General features: G+C 39.0%; 1 protein-coding gene across 1 annotated transcript in view; it reads right to left on the bottom strand.

Annotated features, from left to right (window-relative positions):
* Positions 1-2,417: 2,417 nt before the first annotated feature.
* trip4 (thyroid hormone receptor interactor 4) overlaps positions 2,418-21,461 on the bottom strand; it is a 135,285-nt gene continuing 116,241 nt past the window's right edge. The window contains exon 13 of the mRNA XM_033986000.2: positions 2,418-3,307. Within this exon, the coding sequence (XP_033841891.1) occupies positions 3,243-3,307 (65 nt within the window). The 3' untranslated portion in view covers positions 2,418-3,242. The remainder of the gene's footprint in view (positions 3,308-21,461) is intronic.

Raw genomic sequence — 21,461 nt, 5'->3', positions numbered from 1 at the left:
GTAACACTGACATCAGCCAATGGCGGAGCACCTCCATCACCAAGGACCCATCCCACCTACTGTATGAACTGTTCACACCCTAGAGCCCAAGGACCCATCCCACCTACTGTATGGACTGTTCACACCCTAGAGCCCAAAGACCCATCCCACCTACTGTATAAACTGTTCACACCTTAGAGCCCAAGGACCTATCTCACCTACTGTATGAACTGTTCATACACTCTAGAGCCCAAGGACCAATCCCACCTACTGTATGAACTGTTCACACCCTAGAGCCCAAAGACCCATCCCACCTACTGTATAAACTGTTCACACCTTAGAGCCCAAGGACCTATCTCACCTACTGTATGAACTGTTCATACACTCTAGAGCCCAAAGACACATCCCACCTACTGTATGAACTGTTCATACACTCTAGAGCCCAAAGACCCATCCCACCTACTGTATGGACTGTTCATACACTCTAGAGCCCAAGGACCCATCCCACCTACTGTATGAACTGTTCACACCCTAGAGCCCAAAGACCCATCCCTCCTACTGTATGAACTGTTCACACCACATGCTTCAGAAGGTGCAACATCAAACCAGGTCAAGATAATATTGTGAATATTATGGAGGCTTTACATTTGAAATCTGGAGACAGTTTATACTCTGGATTCTGACTCGTTTAGCAGAGCCTAGTACAGAAAGAGCCATAAAGAGTGTGAGCCGTTCCTGCCCATCCCCCGCTCTCACATTCACAGCTCGTTTTGCAGCTTGGAGTTTTTGTGGTTAGAAGTCTCACCTCACAAAAAAACATTCAGACAAAGTGTGGGAGGGGCCTGTACATGATTATTATTAAAGTGTTTACAAATGATAGTGCTTTAAGGCCATTTTGTTAATGACCTATAATTTGTTGACAACGATTATAGTACTTATTAATTGTATGCTATGAATAGAAGTTAATTTATAATTGTGTTGTCTAAACAAGCATTCAGTACATTTCCTTCTTCCCATGTCTTTTCAAATCTAAGAAAACGAAATTCTTTGTTAAAGTGCATATGACGGGTTTTCAACTTTTTGAATTATGAATTGGTTTGGCAGGATGGTACCTCTGGCAAATATTTATCATAGTTTTATCACAGCAGTACAAAAATACAGGAAGTAGTGCTTAGTTATAAAGCTGCATACGTACGAACCTAACTCCACCCAAAAGGCAAAGACAATGAATATGTAAGGAAGACATTTTTCGGACAGTTTTGACATGGTTGGTAATCTCTGCAAACTATGTCCAACCAGGAAGTAAAATTATAACCTTCACCAAAATGACAAAATTATAAAGACTAGGGACTAGGGTTAAAGACTTGTTGTGTTAGTGACCTATAATATGTTAACTGTGAATATCTGTAAATGTTGTTATGGATAGAACAGAATTTATAATTGTGTTGGTTGAACAAACATTTGATGTGAGACGGAGAGGGATTCCATAAGTTCTCTTCTTCTCACTCAATTTCAAAACTAAATAACGAAAATGGAAATATTTTTTAAATAAATTTGTAATTTGGAAATGTAACATTATCTACATCTTTCATATATGTTAAGTTAGTAACATACATGAAACATATTTATTGGTTTAAAATCCAGTTCAAACTATGTAAGGCATTGATCTAGTAAAAAAAATGCATGTAAATATAGAGACTGAAGAGCTTCTTGTGAATGATAAACAAATTGTTGGCCAGATTCCAGCTCCCTGAGGCAAAGTGGTGCAAAGAGTGAGTCTCATGTGTCAGTCTTATTTTGCTCAACATCATTATAGGAAACATTTGTAGTGTATAAGGGTGCACTGTGGAGCTTTTCTGAGCGAGGTTCCACCACCTGCTTGTCTCCATGGAGATGTTATTACTTTGCCAGAAATGTTAGCATTAGTCAGATCTGGGGACAAGCAAGCCCTCTCACAGTAAGAATTCATGTTTTTTAATATAAGTTTTGCAATAAAAACACCTGCAAATTAATACTAGACAGATAAGTTAATGTCATACTGGGGAACATTCTAAGCAAAGCTATAACTTCTCCATAGAAACAAGCAGTTTGCGTACCCCACTAGAAGAGTAAGAGTACATAGTGAATCTTTAAATAAGACATAACTCAATGGAGCTCAACAGTGACTGTCCACTACTTGGCTCTTGAAGTACATTTCTCATTTATTTGCATCTTACTGTGAGCGAGCGGCCTCTCCACAGATTAGACTTGAACATAGAGAATGCTATTAAAACACCATATACACAGTTACTTTAGTGTTTACTTCATAGACTGTATGTATATATATGACCGTAGCTAACCTGCTAGCCATCGCATTCCAAACAGGAAGTGAGCACGGGCGCGCTTCCGGCTCCATCGACTCTGGCTCCAATTCACTTTACATTGAAAAACTGCCGCCCCTCTCTCTGTAACTGCTGCTGTGAGCCTCGGTATTTTGGTCTTCAAATGTTCATATTGACCCGCTCTACATGATCCTGGTATTTTTATTTTGTTATTGTCCGTGTGTTATTGTTATTGTTTTGTGCGTAAATTAACATATGAGCATTAATAACAGACGAATCAGATGCCTTCTTTCCCTGAGGTTGCTCCCGCTTCATTTGACTGGAGCCGAACGCTATGGGTGACGTCAGACTCACTTAGCCCACTTCTTTATATAGTCTATGATTTAGCTCCGCTTTAAAGAAGAGATATTATGCTAAATTTGGTTCTGTTCATCACAAAACAATATAAAATTTAAAACAAAAAAATGACATACATGTTTGGTCAATGCAATTTAATGGAAAAACGATTTGAAAAATACATTTTACTCCTGCACAAGTGAATAGAAACTTCGCCACAAAGCAGATTTATGAAGTACAAACTATTAACTTGTGATTTACCATACATGTCATTAATAAATTGGGGCTATGCAGTCTTAAGATAACATTCCCAACAGCTGTGGCGCTTTTGGGATCACTATTTGGCAGGAATCGCGGAGTTAAATCTTTCCGAGTGCTTAGCTGGCTTTTTCTCATCCGCCGCAATTTACAATAATTCTTCAAGTTAGCCGACTGTAAAAGATATCTACCATTCACAACACTCACCACCGCAAAAGTACTTCAGGGTAACTTTATTGTAATTGGATAACTTTCTCAAATGATGTCATGACCACTCAGGGCCGGGTGCAGCGCTGAGGTCATAATATGGCGAGTGATGGGTCTGCGCTGTGGTCCACGTCGTCCATGTCAGAAGGCAGCGGATGGTCGCAGCCCCTTCTTCGCTCCTTGATGGTAGTGGCTCTCCATTTTCCCTGTGGAGAGAGAGGCATTGAAAATCAAATACTAATTCATGCTAAAGCTAGTATCGAAACTAGATACTCATTTGAGCAGGTATCGATACTAAAAAAGTCACATTCGCAGGACAAGAAATGAACTTTTCCTGAATAACTTTAGAATGATTTTGAGCTGTGTCGGAACAAGTATAAGACACATAGACTAGTATACGCCCATGGACCACTATGGAACCTACTGGACGACTGGTTACACAGATATAAGGCCACATGGTAATATTAAAGAAAGTATTATGGTTGAATCATCTGAAGAAAAAGTGTATTTCATCATCATTGTGGTATTGGAATCGATAGAGTTTGCAATTTTAGTATCGCGCCAACACTAATTAGTTGACTAAAAAGGGGAGCACTGGCAAAAGTTCTTAAAATCTAAATGATACGATCCTATATTTGACCCAGAAGACAATAAAAGTACTTTTAAACTGCATATTTAGCTTAAAACTAGTAGTATACAATCACAAGTCATTCCCAAATCTGTAGCTAACTCAGTCCATGCCCTCTTTAGGCTGTTGTCTGTATAAATAGTTTATAATCCAGTTTATAATAATAAAATGTTTTATTAGTTGACTAATTATTTTATTAGGGTTATAAGGATTTTTATGGACCACAGCAGACAGGAGAAAGCATGGAGTGAGTTAGCTGGAGTTTTTGGAGTGACTGAACAGTTTAAGCTGCCTTTGTACTTAATCAAAATAGTACTTATGAATTATTAGGCTTATTCACATTAAAACAAAAATTGGCACAAAGCTCAACATGTTCTCTCTCTGCGCAAATAGTGATTTTTTTTAAAGCCTCACCAATTCATATCCAAGAGCAAGCAATTACATATTTTCAAATTCTATATCCATTTTTGATATTCCTCGCCCATTATCAGCTTCAAATGCCATCTACATTAGCAAAATCAGATACTAAATCAGATACTAATTCATACTAAAACTAATATCGAAATTTGAGCAAGTATCGATATTAAAAAAGTCACATTCACTAGACAGAAATGAACCTTTCCTGAATATCTTTAGAATGATCTTGAGCTGTATCAGAACAAGTATAAGACACATAGACTGGTATATTAATGCTGAAAATCACATTCTATTGTCTAAAAAAAGAGTGTTTTGAGTTATTTTATTATTATTGCGGCACTGGAGTCGGTATTGAGCATCAAGTCTTTTCCTTAATATCTAAATCGAGTGTAAAATGTTGGTATCGTGACAACACAAATCTACATGAGCCTCACACAGTCCAAACTAAAGCCTGTTGTGTGCACTGGCCCCGTGTCATGTGAGGGGCCGAGGGCAGAGTCCACAAAAGCAGCTGCTCTTGAGTAAGCTCCATACTGCACATGTGTGGGTGGGTATTTATATCATTGTGGGGACTTAAATCTGTACACACACTCACATCGTGGAGACTCGCCTCTTTTATGGAGACAGAAATCAGGTCTGCGACGTAAATTCTTTATTATTAGATCAATAACATGGTTTAAAGTTCAGATATGGGTTAAGGTTAAAGAAGACTTATTGTGCCTGTGCAATATAATTATAATCTAGGACACCCGTGGATCATTATGTTATAACTTGGACATTTTAAATCGTAATATTGATCTAAAACGACTTAATGAAAGAAACAAGTCCATTAACTTCTGCATTATAAAACTGCGGTGCCCAATGGGAGCAGATGTTGCCGTAAACGTCATCACAACAAATATGGCGTCTTGAAAATAAGTGATTAAAGATTGATAATTAAAATGCATATGATAAATTAGACTACTCACTAAAAATAAATAAATAATAAATAAATATAGATTTTTTTTGTTTCTGCATTTTTAAAAATTGTTGTGAAATGTATAATTTTACTTCCTGATTGGACATGGGCAGCAGATATGACGTACATAACCTACCTATTATTGCACTTTTCTTCTCAACGTTTTTTTCCACAAACTATGATTTACCACAGGTACTCTCCCGCCAAACCAAGTAGTAATTAGAAACATGAAAACCTGCACTTTAAGATATGGGTTTAGGTTAAGGCTTGGTAATTAGTGGCTATGGTTAAGCTTAAGACCGGTCTCCAGGAAAACAGCAGTGGCTCTAGAGTAAACTGTAACTGTGTCCATAGCATAGACTGTATATAGATGGACATAGCGAGCCCGCAAGCTGTCATGTTAGGAAGGAAACATGGATGCAAACTGGCTCCATCAGAGCCCCTCTCTCTGTAACTGCTGATATCAGTTTAGTCTATTTCACTATTTCATCTGTATAATTAAGATATGAACAATAAAAATAGACTAATCATGGAAAGAAGGCACACATCCTCAGACCATTTCTGGCATAATGTAATGTCTGAGGTTTTTGCGATTCACAATAAAATCACTAAATCACACAGTGGACTGGGAGCTGCAGGTGGATGTCACTCACAACATGTTAAACACTTTACAAATGTGAGGAAAACTTCACCTTTGTGAACACTTCTGTGTTTACAAAAGTACATCTTGGTGTGTTGGGGGTAATGCTAATGCTAATGCTAATTTCAGAGCCTAATAAATATTTAAATTATGCCACAGATGAAAATAATCGACATCTAAAAATAATTAGATTGTCCTTACAACAAATAAAATGTTGATGTTATGTTACATTTAACATTTGAATAGAGGTTAGCATTAGCATTGACACACAAAAACATACCTTTGTACCTTTTCCCCACATTTGTAAAGTGTTTAATATGTTGTCAATGACATCCACCTGCAGCTCCCTGTCCACGGCCTGATCTGTCAGGATTTAGTGATTTTAGCGAAACTCTGCAAAAACCTCATAGACATTACATTACACCACAAATGGTGGTTCAGACTGTCTCTCTGATTAGAACTCACTGGCTACTGTTCTGCACAAAGCCACTTCTACAGCCTATGGTCCTTTGACAAAACACGTCACCCGCGTCCATGTTCGCTCGTGTATGGGTGTGTTGGAAATGAGCCCACAGCTACAATCCCGTTTACAGCTGCATGAATCAAAGTAAATACAGGGATCACATTTCTACGTTACCATTTGGCATAGAAACACCTCAGTACTGCACATGGATTTACTTCAGCTAAAATACAATCATCTATGTGAATTTACCACGACTGAAAGGGCACGTGACAGACTCTTCCTCTGATTTAGCACATTGAAAAATAAACAATGAACAGAGCACTAACATATGGCTGTCACACCTCACGCCATCATGTGTGAAAAGAAGCTACTGTTGACAACACATGCTGTGAAACATGAGTGTTCTTTTGTCCTACACCGACTGCAAAACAGAAAATGAAGCTCTTTCTTTATAGGGGTCTCTTCATATGAACTATTGTGTTTTTCTCCCATTAAATCACCACCATGATGGAAACTGAGAAATAACGTCATCACTAGCTTGTTTTTGCTTTTGTCCACTTTCTTACACATCTAGAGACTTTCATGTTTTCTAATTATGACTTGGTTTTGTGGGATAGTACCAGTGTTAAATATTTATCATAGTTTTACATCAGTCAAGTGGAAAAAATTGAGATGAAAAGTACAAAAATACAGAAAGTATCGCTGAGTTCTTAAACTGAATCTGTCTACTACGCCATCAACACAGAAAACTCCATCCAAAATGCAGGAAGGAATTTATCTGACAGTTTCAACATCCATTTAACAAAATAAAGGTGTTGTCACTTATTTAATTAGTCTAGTCACAAAATTCTGGCCCCTGTTAATATTATGGTTGCTAGGTAACAGTTACCGAAATATCATACCTGCTGCCCATGTCCAACCAGGAAGTATTAAAAAAAAGTCTTACCTAGCTCATACACACTTTAAGCCTGCCATGACACTTGCAAGTGAATTTAAAATACCCTCACACAGAAGGGAAATAAGAATATAAGACTGTATCCACTCCAGACAACTCACTCAAGTATTAACTCACATGTACATAACTGATTATACGGTAATTCTGCTTATAGTCATGTCATGAGCGCAACTGTCTGGGAATCAAGAAAATGAACTGGAACGCATGAAGAAAGAGAACTCATAATAAACAAATAGTTTACTAAGAATGATTTGGGTTAGCAACTATACTTAAATAAGAGGTTAAGGTTAGGAACTAGGATTCAAGTATTAATTAAGTAGTAATTAAAGAGAGGGTATTAAGCAAAGGCATTTTTTCAGCTTTCTACCATGTTATACTGTTGTTCCCTCATCAAAAATGTGCCTGAAGACGTTTTACATGTCATCCATGCATGTTTGAGTAATCTAGCGAACCCTCTTTACGTTTAGCTGTAATGTTCTGTCCAACGCTCCTCCCTCAAGTCTACGTCATCGATGCTCCCACACGACAGGTCTCCATAAATATACAAAACATGATTCAAAATTTACATTACAACTTCACAAACCTGATGCGATGTGCAGTAGTTTCATTAGAGGGATGTGTGCTAATTGTGTTGTGATAGTGCTCTGAAGGGGGAGTGACGCAGGGAGCTAAAGAAGAGAAGACTCGGAGTGTCAAAGACGAAAATAAAACTTATATTTGCCGAAAACAACGATGTTTTATAGCATTTTCAAACCAATAAAAGGCAACATGGTGATCTAAATATGTTATGTGTTGGCAGTGAAGTGTAATACTCCCTCTTTAAGTAATAGTTAAGACAGAATAATTTTTAATAACTAGTTGTTCATTATTAATTACTAATTAAGTATTTGTTCATGCTTTATCAAGGCTAATTAAGTGAATATGAATAAGAATACGAGCAGTTACAATACAGCCTTCTCTTGATAAAAACATTTCCACTCGTTATGCAACCAAAACTATGAAACGTACAAGGTTAGTGTCAACCACAAATTTGCAATAAATAAATAAACTGAAAAAGGTCCTGCACAAAATGGTGGACTCTTGTGAGCTTTACGCCATGTTATAATGCTGTTACCTCATCTAAAACACACCTTGAGTTGTGTTTTGTTTCACACACATTGCTCTGTTCCATCATGTGTTATGATGTCATGAAGCGCTAGTTTTCAAGTTAACAACTACCTTTTGCCTTTGATCAGTAGAAATGGGCAATTCCAGGGCTGAAATCATCCAAATGATTATAATGTGAAGGTGTATGGAGTTTAAAAACACAGTGGAGCACTTCCTGTATTACCACATGACATCACAAGGTACAGAGTGTTTTCTGTTTCAAAGAAAAACTCAGCCTAAATATGTGGGGTTTGTGTGTTAAACAATGAAACAAAACGAAACTCCAAAACAACATTATAACACAGATCAGAAAATACCGTAATATGGGCCCTTTCATATTGATCCCATATTGCTGTATTGCTACGCCCATCGTTCCTTATTTAACAAACTTCATTGAATCAAACTTGTCAAAACCAAACACCAATTACTTACGAATGATCCATGTAAATATAAACCAATCTTGTGCACTGTCACGTACAAGAACATGTTTCTATAATGCCTTGACAACTGTGTTAATGTGCTCCAGATACACTCCTGGACCAGCCCGGGGCCCGCCAGCATCAGCCAATCAGAGGAGCTTATACAGAAAACATCAAATAAGACTCCGCATACATCGCAACCCTCAGAACGGGCTTCACATCTCAATACTAAGAAAGTTTTGAATATCAGCTTTCAAATATCTGACAGCGCAAATCTCCTGACACTTGAGGCGTAAAAGACAACAGTTCTTACGATGGATTCTGAAACATAAAGCGTCGGAATATTTCAGCTGATTTGATTGAAATGTCAGTAAGCCATTGTACCCGACCTTTTCAGTAAAACAACTCTCTCTTGATAACTGCAAAGCTTAGATTGTATACATAAAACGTACCGTATGCGTAACTTTTCTGGTGGAGGACTGGCCATGTGTTTGTCTCCATGGAGATGTTAGTGTTTTGCCTTGAGTGTTCCACAGTATGGCATTACACTTCTATAAGGGATTAACTGCTAACACATCTTTTATTGCTTTGAAAATGCCATACTTCAGAGCACTTTCACAACTCAATCAACGTACATCCCATTAATGAAACTACTGCACATCGCATCAGGTTTAAGAAGTCGTAGTATATTGTTTTACATCATGCTTTTGTGTAATTATAGAAAATTAGCTGTGCAGGAGAATGGGTGGCGTGCGCTTGTGAGTTTTGTACAAGCTCGCACTGCTAACCATGAGGATAAGACCCGGGAGAGATCGCTAGATTACTCAAACATGCATGGATGACATATAAAACCTCTTCAGGCATATTTTTGATAAGGGAACATGGTAGAAAGCTCCAAAAAGTCGCTTTTGCAATCCCCCTCTATAATAAAAACACCTGTAATTGAATTCATGTAAGAAAAAGCAGGTTTAATGGCATACTTTGGAACATTCTTGGAGACAAGCAGTTAACTTTTACATGCCCTTCGAATATGTAAAAGCGAACTGTAAGAGAACTTCAGTTACCACTTGCTTATCCTCATCACGTTGCCACTCTACGCTCACAAAAATTTCTGTTTAACTTTCCCTGACTTTTTGAGGTCTCCAGTGTCGATATGAACCCCGTCAACTCCCATGTGTATTCTTGTTTCTGGTCCTTTAGCACGCTCTGATGTCAGCGTAATAACACACGCTATCTTGGTCACTGCCTGGACATGTCCCCGGTGTCAGGGACTCCAATGGAAGTGCCGCAGTGTTATGAGCTGATAAACAGAGCTGACCCCAGCCTTGGACTGTACACGCTGATAATAGAGTGTGTCCCAGCGGCCTGAGCATTAGCCAGAGGAAGAAAGTGATCCAGGAGGTGAGGTAGAGCGCTGCTGGTACATCATCAAAGTAAAAATGAACTGTGCAGAGTAAACAGGCTCTTTGGGAGACCTGCTCGCTGACATATTTTATAGCCATCCTTGTTGTGGTTTTGTATACTGCCTTTAAAAATACCAAAAGCTCTTCACTTTGCATTATTCATACCGCGCAGTTGACAGCGGCTATTTCTGTAACCAGAGATGCCTCAAGGCTTACTGAAAAAGATGTGGCTTCAAATGTGCCAACCACTCACTCATTCACTCACCACTTTTATATACTGGCAAGATGAATGAAGTGCCTTGGCAAAAGTATCAAAAAATCTGAAACTAGATACTCATTTGAGCGAGTATCGATGCTGCAAAAAATCACATAGTGTGCATTTGAGCTTTATCAGAATTAATACAAAATCTTGTGGTGAGAAAAAGAAAGTACTAGTATTTTATATATGAAAATGAATGAATTCGATTATAAAAAAAAGTAGCATTTTTTATCTTCACTGTGGTATCGTAATCAGTGTCGAGTATTGAGTGAATTTCTTAGTATCAAAATTGAGAGTTAAATTGTAGTTTCATGACAACAGTATTATACACTGGTCAGAGCTTTTAGTGTTTTACCTGACAGAAGCATTAACAATTGAAAAAAAAGCGGTCCCAGAATGAACCCCTGGGGAACCCCAAAAGTCCAAAAAGGCCAGTTAATAAGTAAAGGTATTTCCTGTCTCCAAGAAACATGCAGAAAGATACATTATTATTATATTAGTGTGTTAACCCTATAGCGTTGAAGGGTATCGTCGCCGATAGAGCGTGGTTGCGGACTTTCCAGCAGCGTAACTCCGCAACCAGTCGTGCTCTCATGTAAATTCAAACGCCGTCTCAAACCGGAGGCACGGGGCTATCTAAATATTTTGCAGTCATTACGGTAATCTGCCCCTGTTGTTTTCTGTATTTTCCCAGTCATTTTTTTGATGCGTAAAAGAAAACATACGGATGGATGTGTAAAATAGTAGTTGTGTAGTAGTTGTGTGAAAAAATGCAGTAAATTCTGATACTTCGTTTAAGATGATTTTTATGACTAAAAAAACAATAAAAGTCTAGGTGAGCTATACTGGCCCATGGTGTGCTCAGTCCTTAAAGGGTTAAGTAACCTTGAAGAAATAGAAAAGAAGAGGTGCCAGGACCAACCCCTGATGAATCCCTACAGGAAAAAGACAGCTACTAGTTTCAAAGTAGTATAAAGCACGAGAAAGGACTCAACAGTTTGCGCAGGCTGGATTTGCAATTGAATCCCCAATCTTCTGGTTATAAAATGATCACTCTGCACCTAAGCTTTCAGATGTTGTTTGCACCTTTTTTACTTTGCATATTTTGACAAAACTTGTGCTCTATGCAACTGTTCCGTTTCCTATACATTTAGAGCCAAGTTGGAATATACTTAATACTCTAACAAAGTATCCACTGGACTGTATATGCATATAATATTGTGTGTCTCAGAGCCTGTCGCATTAGCTGAGGGGAAAAAGTGATCCAGTATTTTGGGTAGCTCTCTGCTAGCTTGTCGTCACATCACGGCTGAACTGTGCGGAGTAAACAGACTGTCCGGAGATTTGCTCAGGGTTTCCAGGCTGATCCGAGGGGCTGTCAGTGAGCGTGTGTGCTGCCAGGAGTGTGCAAACTGCAGTGGAATGTCAGGCCCCAACACTGCCAGAGAGGACTTCACTCTAGCACCATAATGACAGGCCGCGCACACATCGCCAAGTTTACAAGGGAAAGTCAAACGGTCGCTTTATTCCTATTAGAAGTGAAGTTTAAAATGTATAAATGTCTTACTAGCTTGTCAGGCAGTTCTTAATGGAAAAAACTAAACTGGATAATGCTGTTGAAAATGTGATTTCACTGGCAAGCGCAAGAGATGACAGTTGAAACCTAGGAACGCTTGTAAACAAGAGTACAGCGGAGACAGGCTACTAGCTAATTTGTATGCAGCTAATTTACTGTAGCCCACCGCCTGTTCAAGAGGTTGTGCAAGAGTTTTAAAGTGCATATGACAGGTTTTCATGTTTTTCTAATTATTGCTTGGTTTGGTGGGATAGTACCTGTGGCAAATATTTATCATAGTTTTACATCAGTTGACTGTCAGTTTGTGGGAAAAATAAGTGGTAAACACTTCTAAAACGGAATACTTCTTACACGCACGGTACATAATAAAGGTTTTATCATTTATTTGTACTAGATAATCATAACAATTTTGCAGTTTACACAGGTTTTTGGCTTGGTAAGATATCAGTTATGAAGTACCACATCTGCGTAAAGAAAAAGTCAAATATTTATTAAAATCTTAACCGTATTGCGACGGATGCTATCGCCGCCGATAGATTTGCGGTTGCGGACTTTCCATTACCGCAACTCCGCAACCAATTGTGCTCTCACGTAAATTCAAACGGCATCTCAAAGCAGAAGCATGGGGCTCTATAAATATGTTACTTATTTTACCAAAGATTACAAACTCAGAAGATGCAGAACTTCAGATATTCTTTAGTAGATATTCCAAAAAATATGACCTGGCAAAATCTATGTCTTAGCTGCATAAACGCCTGACATTATTTTTATAGGAAGGGCTGTAAAAACCTAACCCTAAGTACAATATGCATAATCTCTTGAATAAATGTTGATTATTGTTCATATATGTAATTTAAAGTGTTTCTGAGCTGGCCAGATAGTTTTTTCATTGTTTGCTTGCATAAAAGTTACTCAACAGTACATCCGTTTTTATATTTTTCTTCTACTTAAATTGGGACTACACGCTTATTTTGATGCATCAATGGAAAAATAAGGATGGATTTGTAAAATAGAGGTAGTTGTGTGAAAAAGGGCAAAAGTACATGTTGATACCTCCTTTAACATGATTTTTATGGCTAAAAAAATGTGCGTTCAGCTAACGAAACTACTACACATCAGGTTTGTGAGGTTGTTTTGCATTGTGTCTTGTGGTGCGAGCATTGGACAGAACTGTGTACAACCAACCGTTAGGAGGGTTTAAATAGGGCCTGAGTGAGATCGCTAAATTACTCAAACATGCACGGATGACATCTACAACCTTAATAACGTTATAACATGGTAAAAAGCTAAAAAAAAAAGTCAATTTTGCACAAAGCCCCCTGTTTGAATAACGAGTAGTCTAACCTGTCATATGAACTTATATAACTATAGTATAATTTTATATTACATAGAGTTGGAAAAGAGAACATCATGACTCCATCTACATTTTCATTAAACATGTCTAAAGGGGCCAAAAGATTCTAAGCACTTTTACTTTCCATTCTCTCACAGCAGCAGGAGCTCTGCCTAAGTCTGAAAACTCCAAGCTTCTTTGTCCTGGTGCCTAAATCCCGTCTTTGTTTCACCCTTTTACATTTGCTCAAACTAAAAACTGCTCCTCTCATTTGTTTTGTTCACATGAGTAACTGTGCAGACCGCTGTGTCTAGCAGCATGTTTTTTTTAATTAGGACTTCATGTGTTTGTTTACTTTACTTTTAAAATCAATAATTCACATTTCTTCCCATGGTATTTTTGGTTGTATTCATATTTTTATATTTACTATAAAAATGGCAGCACCTTTTGTTTTGAATTTTTGTAAGTGTGTTTTATTGATATTTACAGTGACATCACGCTGGGGGTTCTGAATGTGTGTCTATGGAGCAACATTCAGCAGTTACCGCAAAAACACGATGCACACATTAGCTAACACAGCCAACAAAAAGTCTGAAAGATCAGGAGGTGTTTAACTTTCAACAAAAAGGTGAGAGCGACTAAATGAATTGATTGCGAAATTTTGTAATTTTGTTTAACAGCACAGCTCACGTGTTGTAGTTCCAACTAAATCAGATTGGGTTAAACCACAACTCAGATTAAGGTCTAACAAAGCCTCAGACAGAGCAGTGCCTACAGTTAGCTTCACCCCCGCAAGGACATCAGCTGTAAAGTATCAATATGTAAAAAGTGAGAGGTTTGGTTTGGTTTATTCTGCTATTTTAAATGATTAACTATCTTGTGTTGTTTTTTTTTTTGTTAAGCAGGTGATCATAATGTAGATTATCAAGTGCAGTTTCACCACCTCCTGTTATTGCATTTCAAATAACATAGAGTCACATCAACACACAGTTTACTACCATCAGTGAAGTGTTCAAGTCTTTCATGAAATATACATGGAATGGACTCACATTTGCTTCTGTGTGAAGAGCAATGTCTGTGTGTGACCAGAGAGAGAAAGAGAGACAGAGAGAAAGACAGAGAGAGAGAGAGACACAGAGAGACAGTGACAGAGAGAGACAAAGAGAGAAAGAGACAGAAAGAGGAGATAGAAAGAAAAATAAAGAGAGACACACAGAGACACACAGAGAAAAAGAGTGAGACACAGACAGACAGAGAGACAGAGAGAGAGACAGCGAGAGAGAGAGAGACAAAGAGACAGAAAGAGGAGATAGAGAGAGACACACACACACACAGAGAAAAAGAGTGAGACAGACAGACACACACACACACACACACAGAGAGAGAGACAAGTAAGAGAGAGAGACAAAAAGAGAAAGAGTCTGAAAGAGGAGATAGATAGAAAGAGAGAGAGACAGAGAGAGACACAGTGAGAAAGAGACAGAAAGAGGAGATACAGAGAGAGAGACACACAGAGACAGATACAGACACAGATAGAGAGAAAAAGAGTGAGAGAGTGAGAGACACACACACAGAGGAGATACAGAGAGAGAGGGAGTGAAAGAGACTGAGAGAGAGACACAGATAGAGAGGGAGACAGAGAGGGAGAGAGAGAGAGAAAGACAGAAAAAAGGACAGAGAGGAGATAAAAGAGGGAGATAGAGAGAGACAAAGAGAGGAGATATAGGGAGAGAGAGAAAGAGACTGAGAGAGAGACAGAGAGAAAGATAATATAGAGAGAGAAAGAGACAAAGAGGGATACAGGGAGAGAGACAGAGTGAGAGAGAGAGAGACACACACACAGACAGGGTGAAGGATACAGAGAGAGAGAAAGAGACTGAGAGACAGACAGAGAGAGAGATTTACAGAGAGAGAAAGAGAGAGACAAACACAGACAGAGACACAGAGAGAAGAAATACAGAGATAGAGAGAAAAAGGAAGAGGGTGAGAGAGAGGTGTGGAAACTGCAGTGGAATGTTAGAATGAGCTCTGCCAAAAGGATTTGACTGTAACTTTAATGACGCCAGAGACACGCTCCATTGGTCAGAACAGCTCCAGTCTGACTTTTATCACACACATGTACGAGGACTCCTGCTCTACTGTGTAAAGTCAATATATGTCATAAAAACTCATAAAACATTGTTTGGGGAAGAGTTGGTTAATGGGTTGTACATGACTATTAACCTGGCCAGAAAGATGAATTCACCATCTGGCCCGGCTCCTGCTGCTGCGATAAGGCCCAGTTAACCAGTGGATCAGACCAATTAGGATTATTGATACTAAAATTAGAAACTAGATACAAATTTGAGCAGGTATAGATACTAAAAAAGTCACATTCATAGGACAGAAATGAACCTACTGCACGACTGAGGGATTACACAGATATAACACCAGAAGAGAATATAAAAGTAAGTACTATTATGCATTCTATTGTCTAACGAAAGTGTTTTTTTAAATTATCATTGTGGTATCAAAATCAAAATCTACAAAATTTTACTATCGTTTCAACACTAAGACCAATCACAGAGCAGCACTGTGGTGTGGGCGGAGCTAAAGGTGTAGCGCCCAAACTAACCAAAACAAGCATGCTGACACCAACAGGCGTACTACTGTAGCCCATTTGATCAGAAGTACATACTATTTTGTTTGTGAAAAAATGCAGAGGCGAGCGCTTTGTGATTGTGGAGGGAAAAATATCTATGCTTTTCTCTCAACTGGATTAAACAAAAGTTAGATTTCCTGCTGTTGTGATGCTTCAACCAATCAGATTCAAACATTCCTCATTACGTTTAGCCTTTTCCCAATCGCTTGCAGCAAGAGCCAACCCAGACAGATAAATGTGTAGAACGCAACTCAATCACTCAATATAGGGACTATTGTAGGGTTGTGTATTGTGAAGTACTTGACAATATAATACGGATCCTTATAGAGAGTCCATGATACGATCCATATCCCGATACTACTGTCCTGATACATGGACCACACCCATTCACACATGCATTCATACACCAGTGTACGCAGACACTTCCATTATCAATACGTATCTCCAAGATGAAATTCGCCACGATATATTGCGATATTTTGAGTACAGCCCTAGTGAATTGCGTAAACCAGCTGTATTTCCAGGATAATAAAAGTGATATGTATAGTAATTTGACATATTTATACAGTAACATTGTGCACAAATCAATATATGAACATGTTTAGTGCCTTTATATCATATGCAGTTTTTGGTTTTATATCAGAATTCAGTCGACAGCATGCTTGTTAAACAGGAGCAGCAACAGTCGAGGGAAGCTTATATCTCTCCATTATCGAACTGTATAAACTTCCAGATGATCACAGCCGAGCCCTGCCTCCAAGGACTTCAGTACAATTAGCTCTCACACATACAGAGGTGAATACAGACAAGCTATTTCCATTGACTGAACAACAGCCAATAGTGCTGCGCTCACCGCTGTTATACCCTATATGTGCGTGTATGTGTGTGTATGTGTGTGTGTGATGGAGAGCGACTCGGGTTAATGGCTTGGCTGCTGAGCTGTGGCATTTCAGAGCAGGTAGTGTGGAGCCTGGAGGGGAGTGAAAGCCCTGATAGAGGTTGGGGGGATGTGAGATGGGGGTGGGTGAGATGGGGGTATGTTGGGGGGGTTGGTTGGAGGAGTGGATGAAAAAGGCGCGGGGCAGCAGAAATGAGACAGCAGAGATGAGGCCAGCTCCACCCAGGCCGGGCCCATCGATCGCGGGAGATAATTTCCCATTGATTGCTGCAGTGTTTGGAGATGGCTGGAGAAAGGTTTATTGGCCCCCGCGCCGGAGCTGCTGGAGGAGGCGGTCGTAAAACAAGCCCGGGTCGACCACTACTCCGGTTGGGAGGAAGAAGAAGCGGGGGAGAGTGGGAGGACAGGAGCAGACTGTAGAAAGTAATATAAATAACAACTAATGTACAAAATATCTACTTAGGTTTGGCAATATATAAAATGCAAGATAATACAGAATGATTTGAACGTGGGTATATAGTCTGGTTCAAATATCGGCTTACAGATACTGATTCAGTCGTAATCCTGGTTGAACATATAAACTGATGTAATAAGACTATTTCCTGGTTATAGTAAACCCCAGCACTGTGTACTTGCAAAGGATTCAACAAATAACAATGTATATCCATAAAATCCACAAGAATTGGCGTATTTCCTCATGTATGTTGAAAACAGCGATGACATTTGAGAAGATTTTAACAAAGCTTTTTTTGTGGAATACCTGATAAGCCCAGCCTCACCCAGACTCTTCCTCCTGCAGCCCCCAGATAATTTGAGTTTGAGACCCCTGGTTTAGATTGTTTTCTGCACTGGTATCGGTTGATATCGGGTATGGGCAGACACTTAAAGCCATTGTATCAAAATTGGTATCGGAAATGAATAAGCAGGATCATCCTTAGTATCATCCATAATAAAAAAGCTAATGATAATTCAACATTTTTACTTCAACTCACAGTAGGGTTGTGAGAAGTATTGAAAATCAGATACTAATCGACACTAAAACTAGTATCGAAGCTAGATATTCATTTGAGTATGTGATATCAGAATCGGTATTGAGTATCGAGTCGAAATCGAGTTTGAAATTTTAGTATCTTGACAACACTAGTCCAAAGTGAATCTAACAAGCGACGCCTATTACATTCAGCTCACATTCAAGAGTTGCCAGTTGCCTTGATTTACAACATGATTTAAAACAACTCCATTCCGGTGTTGCTTTTCATAAGTGTAGCATATACTATCTGGGTCGACAGTACACGGCAATCAGAACATAGCCTCAAGCCTCCATTTCCACAGCTCTCTCAAGTGGATTCAGGCTTCAGCTAGCATCATAAACACTAAGAACAACGCTCATCTGGCATGCACCGCACACTCCGCAGTCCATCCAGAGGCCAGCGTCAGTGAGAGGAACGTTACTCAAGTAGAAGTACAAAGTAGTGGTTCAAGAAATTATTCAAGAGTAAAAAAGTATTCGGGAAAACTACTACTGAAGTAAGTCGGGATGTAAGACCTGATTTAGTGAACGTAACTGAAAGGACAAAACATTAACCAATACACAAAAAACTGGTATTTTTATGAATGAAATGAGACAAACTAAATCATATCTGAAGGAGCGGTGCAAGAAACACAAATGTTCACATAATTTCAAAGCTTTTGTCACGTGTACTGTCTGAGTACTGTTACTTCAATCAAAAAATATTACTCAAGTAGAAGTAAAAGTATGCTGATGGAAACGTACTTTTACTTCTGTGGGGTATTAACTGCTAACACATAACATATTTAGATCATCATGTTGCTTTTTAGTGTTTTGAAAATGCTATATTCGTTGAAAAGAACATATTAAAATGTTTTATAAGTTTTACTTCCTCCCCTTTCCAAGCATCAGAATGTACATACCACTATTTTTTTTTTTAGTATTTATTTTATTCGGTCATTACATTCAAAATCAAACATTATTCAACTTGTATAAGGTTGTATATAGCATTTCTATCATGACCAAAAGGGTATGACTCAATATGTAAAAAAAAGAAAAACTACAAACCTTAGCACTTCACATAAATCATTCCTGAGTCCTGTTGTAATTTTCAAAAAGTAATGTTTTATACCTCTTTTTAAATGTTTCTATTGTGTAGAAGCTTTTTAATTTATCATCAAGATTGTTCCACACACTAACCCCTCAAACAGAAATACAATGATGTTTTTTATTTTACTTTACTAATTAAACTACTATCCATCACATCAGGTTTGTGAAGTTGTAGTGTACAGTTTTGTATCCTGCTTTTGTATATTTATGGAGAATTGTGATGTTGGAGATTGGATGATAAAGGCTCGTGGGCTGAGTACTGGACAGAATTGTACTGACAACTGTTAGGAGGCTTTGAATAGAGCTCAGGAGAGATCGCTAAATTATTCAAACATGCATGGATGACGTCTAAAACCCCCTTCAGGCTTTTTTTTTTTTTTTTTTTTTGACAAGGGCCCAGTATAACATGGTACAAAGCTTAAAACAAAAACAAGAAAATCGATTTTGCATACAAATGTAACTGAGTAAATGTAACCGAGTACTACCCTCCTCTGATAATAACTCATGATACGGTTCACATCAGCGCGCCTACAGAAACCATCAGCACAGTAATTGGCATGTAGCGGCTTCTTTCTGTCAGAGTACACCCACGCTCGCACCGGGAGTGAAAAGGCTTGATTCTGTATTCCTCGCTTATTACAGCCAGGTCCCAATGCACGGGGATAATAAACCCATGTACGCACACACCCCATGTTGAGACGCGCTCCGATGACACACTTTGACCAGAGGAAATGACTGGATATCTGCGGATGAGGACACGAATAGGAAAGAGACAAGTGGAGCAGCTGCTGTGAATCTAATAACATCAACAATATCTATTACGGGCTCTCCCATCGGGTGACACACTGCAACAGATATTACATGGACATTAGAGATTGACTATAGACTGGAAAAAGAAATGGACTAAGTGAGTGTGACGTCACCCGTAGTGTTCAGCTCCGGTCAAATGAAGCTCGTCAAGGCTAGCGGTTATAGGGGCGAATTTGAAGCTGAGTTCCATGTTTGGAATTCCGACGCTATAGGCTCTTTCTGAAAATATTCCATCAGCTTCCATCTATCCGTTAGCATCCTTTTGCTAATAGCTGCGTTCTATAATTTATATGGCCTTTAATCGATCGGCGGGACGTGTCTCTCGTCAACTACAGCCCATAATTTAAACATTCAGTTACCTAATCCATGTGTTCTCAGTGAGCATCTTCAATTAAAACATAACAAAAACAAATAAGGTGTTTAAACATTTTTTTTAAGGCTGACCAAAACGTAACATGTAAAAAAAACCCCACATACAAACGTCTTAATTATCTGACACAACTTTTACCTTGGGCACATGGTAGTTCTGGTGCTTCTGTGAGCTCCTGACAGGGCTGTGTGGGCTGTGGAGATGATGGATGGGTGGAAGTGACATGTCTAACACCTGCTGGGGCCCTTATAGACACACACACACACACTCACGCACACACACACAACCAAGCACCATGAATGACACATCCCTGTACGCCCGGCTCCGAGGTGACGCTAACAAGTGCATCTGACGGCGCTGTCATGCTAAGTGCTTCTCTGATAGAGCCTCTCGTGTTAGACCAGAACACACAGACACATGCTAGGCGGATTTACACGTGTGCACAAGGCCAGCAGCTGTGAAGGTTTTGTTTATCAAATGACTCCGATAGCCGATTACGCCGCTAACAAACAAGGAAGAGATTTAGGACACGGTCAGGTTCTGTCAACAAGTCACACAAAACGAATCACGCATGTATGTCTATGGCGGAATGTTCAGCGGTTTCCATGGCGACACGATGCGCACATTAGCGAACACTGCCAAAGACGTTTTAAACTGAAAAAAAAAAAAAATGCTGTTTCAGGAGCCTTCATGGTCCTGTTCAACAAAAAACATAAGAGTGACTGACTGAAAAACTGTTGGCTAAGTTAGCTAGCTAGCTTACGACTAATTTTATGTGTAAAATACTTGTTCAACAGCACAAATCAGCTCACCTGTTGTAGTTCAAGCTAATTCAGTTGTTTCTCATCAGACTGTTTTAAAATAAAGATCAGATTAAAGTCTAACAAAGCCTCAGACAGAGCAGAGCCTCTAGTTAGCATCACACCCCCAGGGAATGTTGATGACAACTGCTGCAACGACATTAAAATTCGACTTTATCATTCGGGAACAGCTCTGTCTGAAAGTGAAAAGGCGGAGCATCCAGGTGACTACTTCAAGCTGATTGGTCGAAACGTCACAACTGTAGATAAATCAAACTTCTTAAATTCAGTTGAGAGAAAAGCGCAGACATCTTTCCCTTTACAAATGCTCAAAGTGCTTTTCTCTGCAACACAAAATACATTTTATTTGATCAACTGGACAAACGTCTTGGCCACTCATTTCTGTGCTTGTTAATAAAGTTCAAATTTCGGCTAAACTGGGTACGTCCATTAGCGTGTTTGTTTTAGTCTGGTTGAGATCTCCACCTTCAGCTTCCGGCCAAACCAGACTACTGCTCTGTGATT

This window comes from Periophthalmus magnuspinnatus, chromosome 3 (genome assembly GCF_009829125.3).
Source record: "Periophthalmus magnuspinnatus isolate fPerMag1 chromosome 3, fPerMag1.2.pri, whole genome shotgun sequence".
Taxonomy (NCBI): domain Eukaryota; kingdom Metazoa; phylum Chordata; class Actinopteri; order Gobiiformes; family Gobiidae; genus Periophthalmus; species Periophthalmus magnuspinnatus.
Note: the sequence above shows the minus strand (reverse complement) of the source record. Positions and strands in the feature narration are given on the sequence as shown.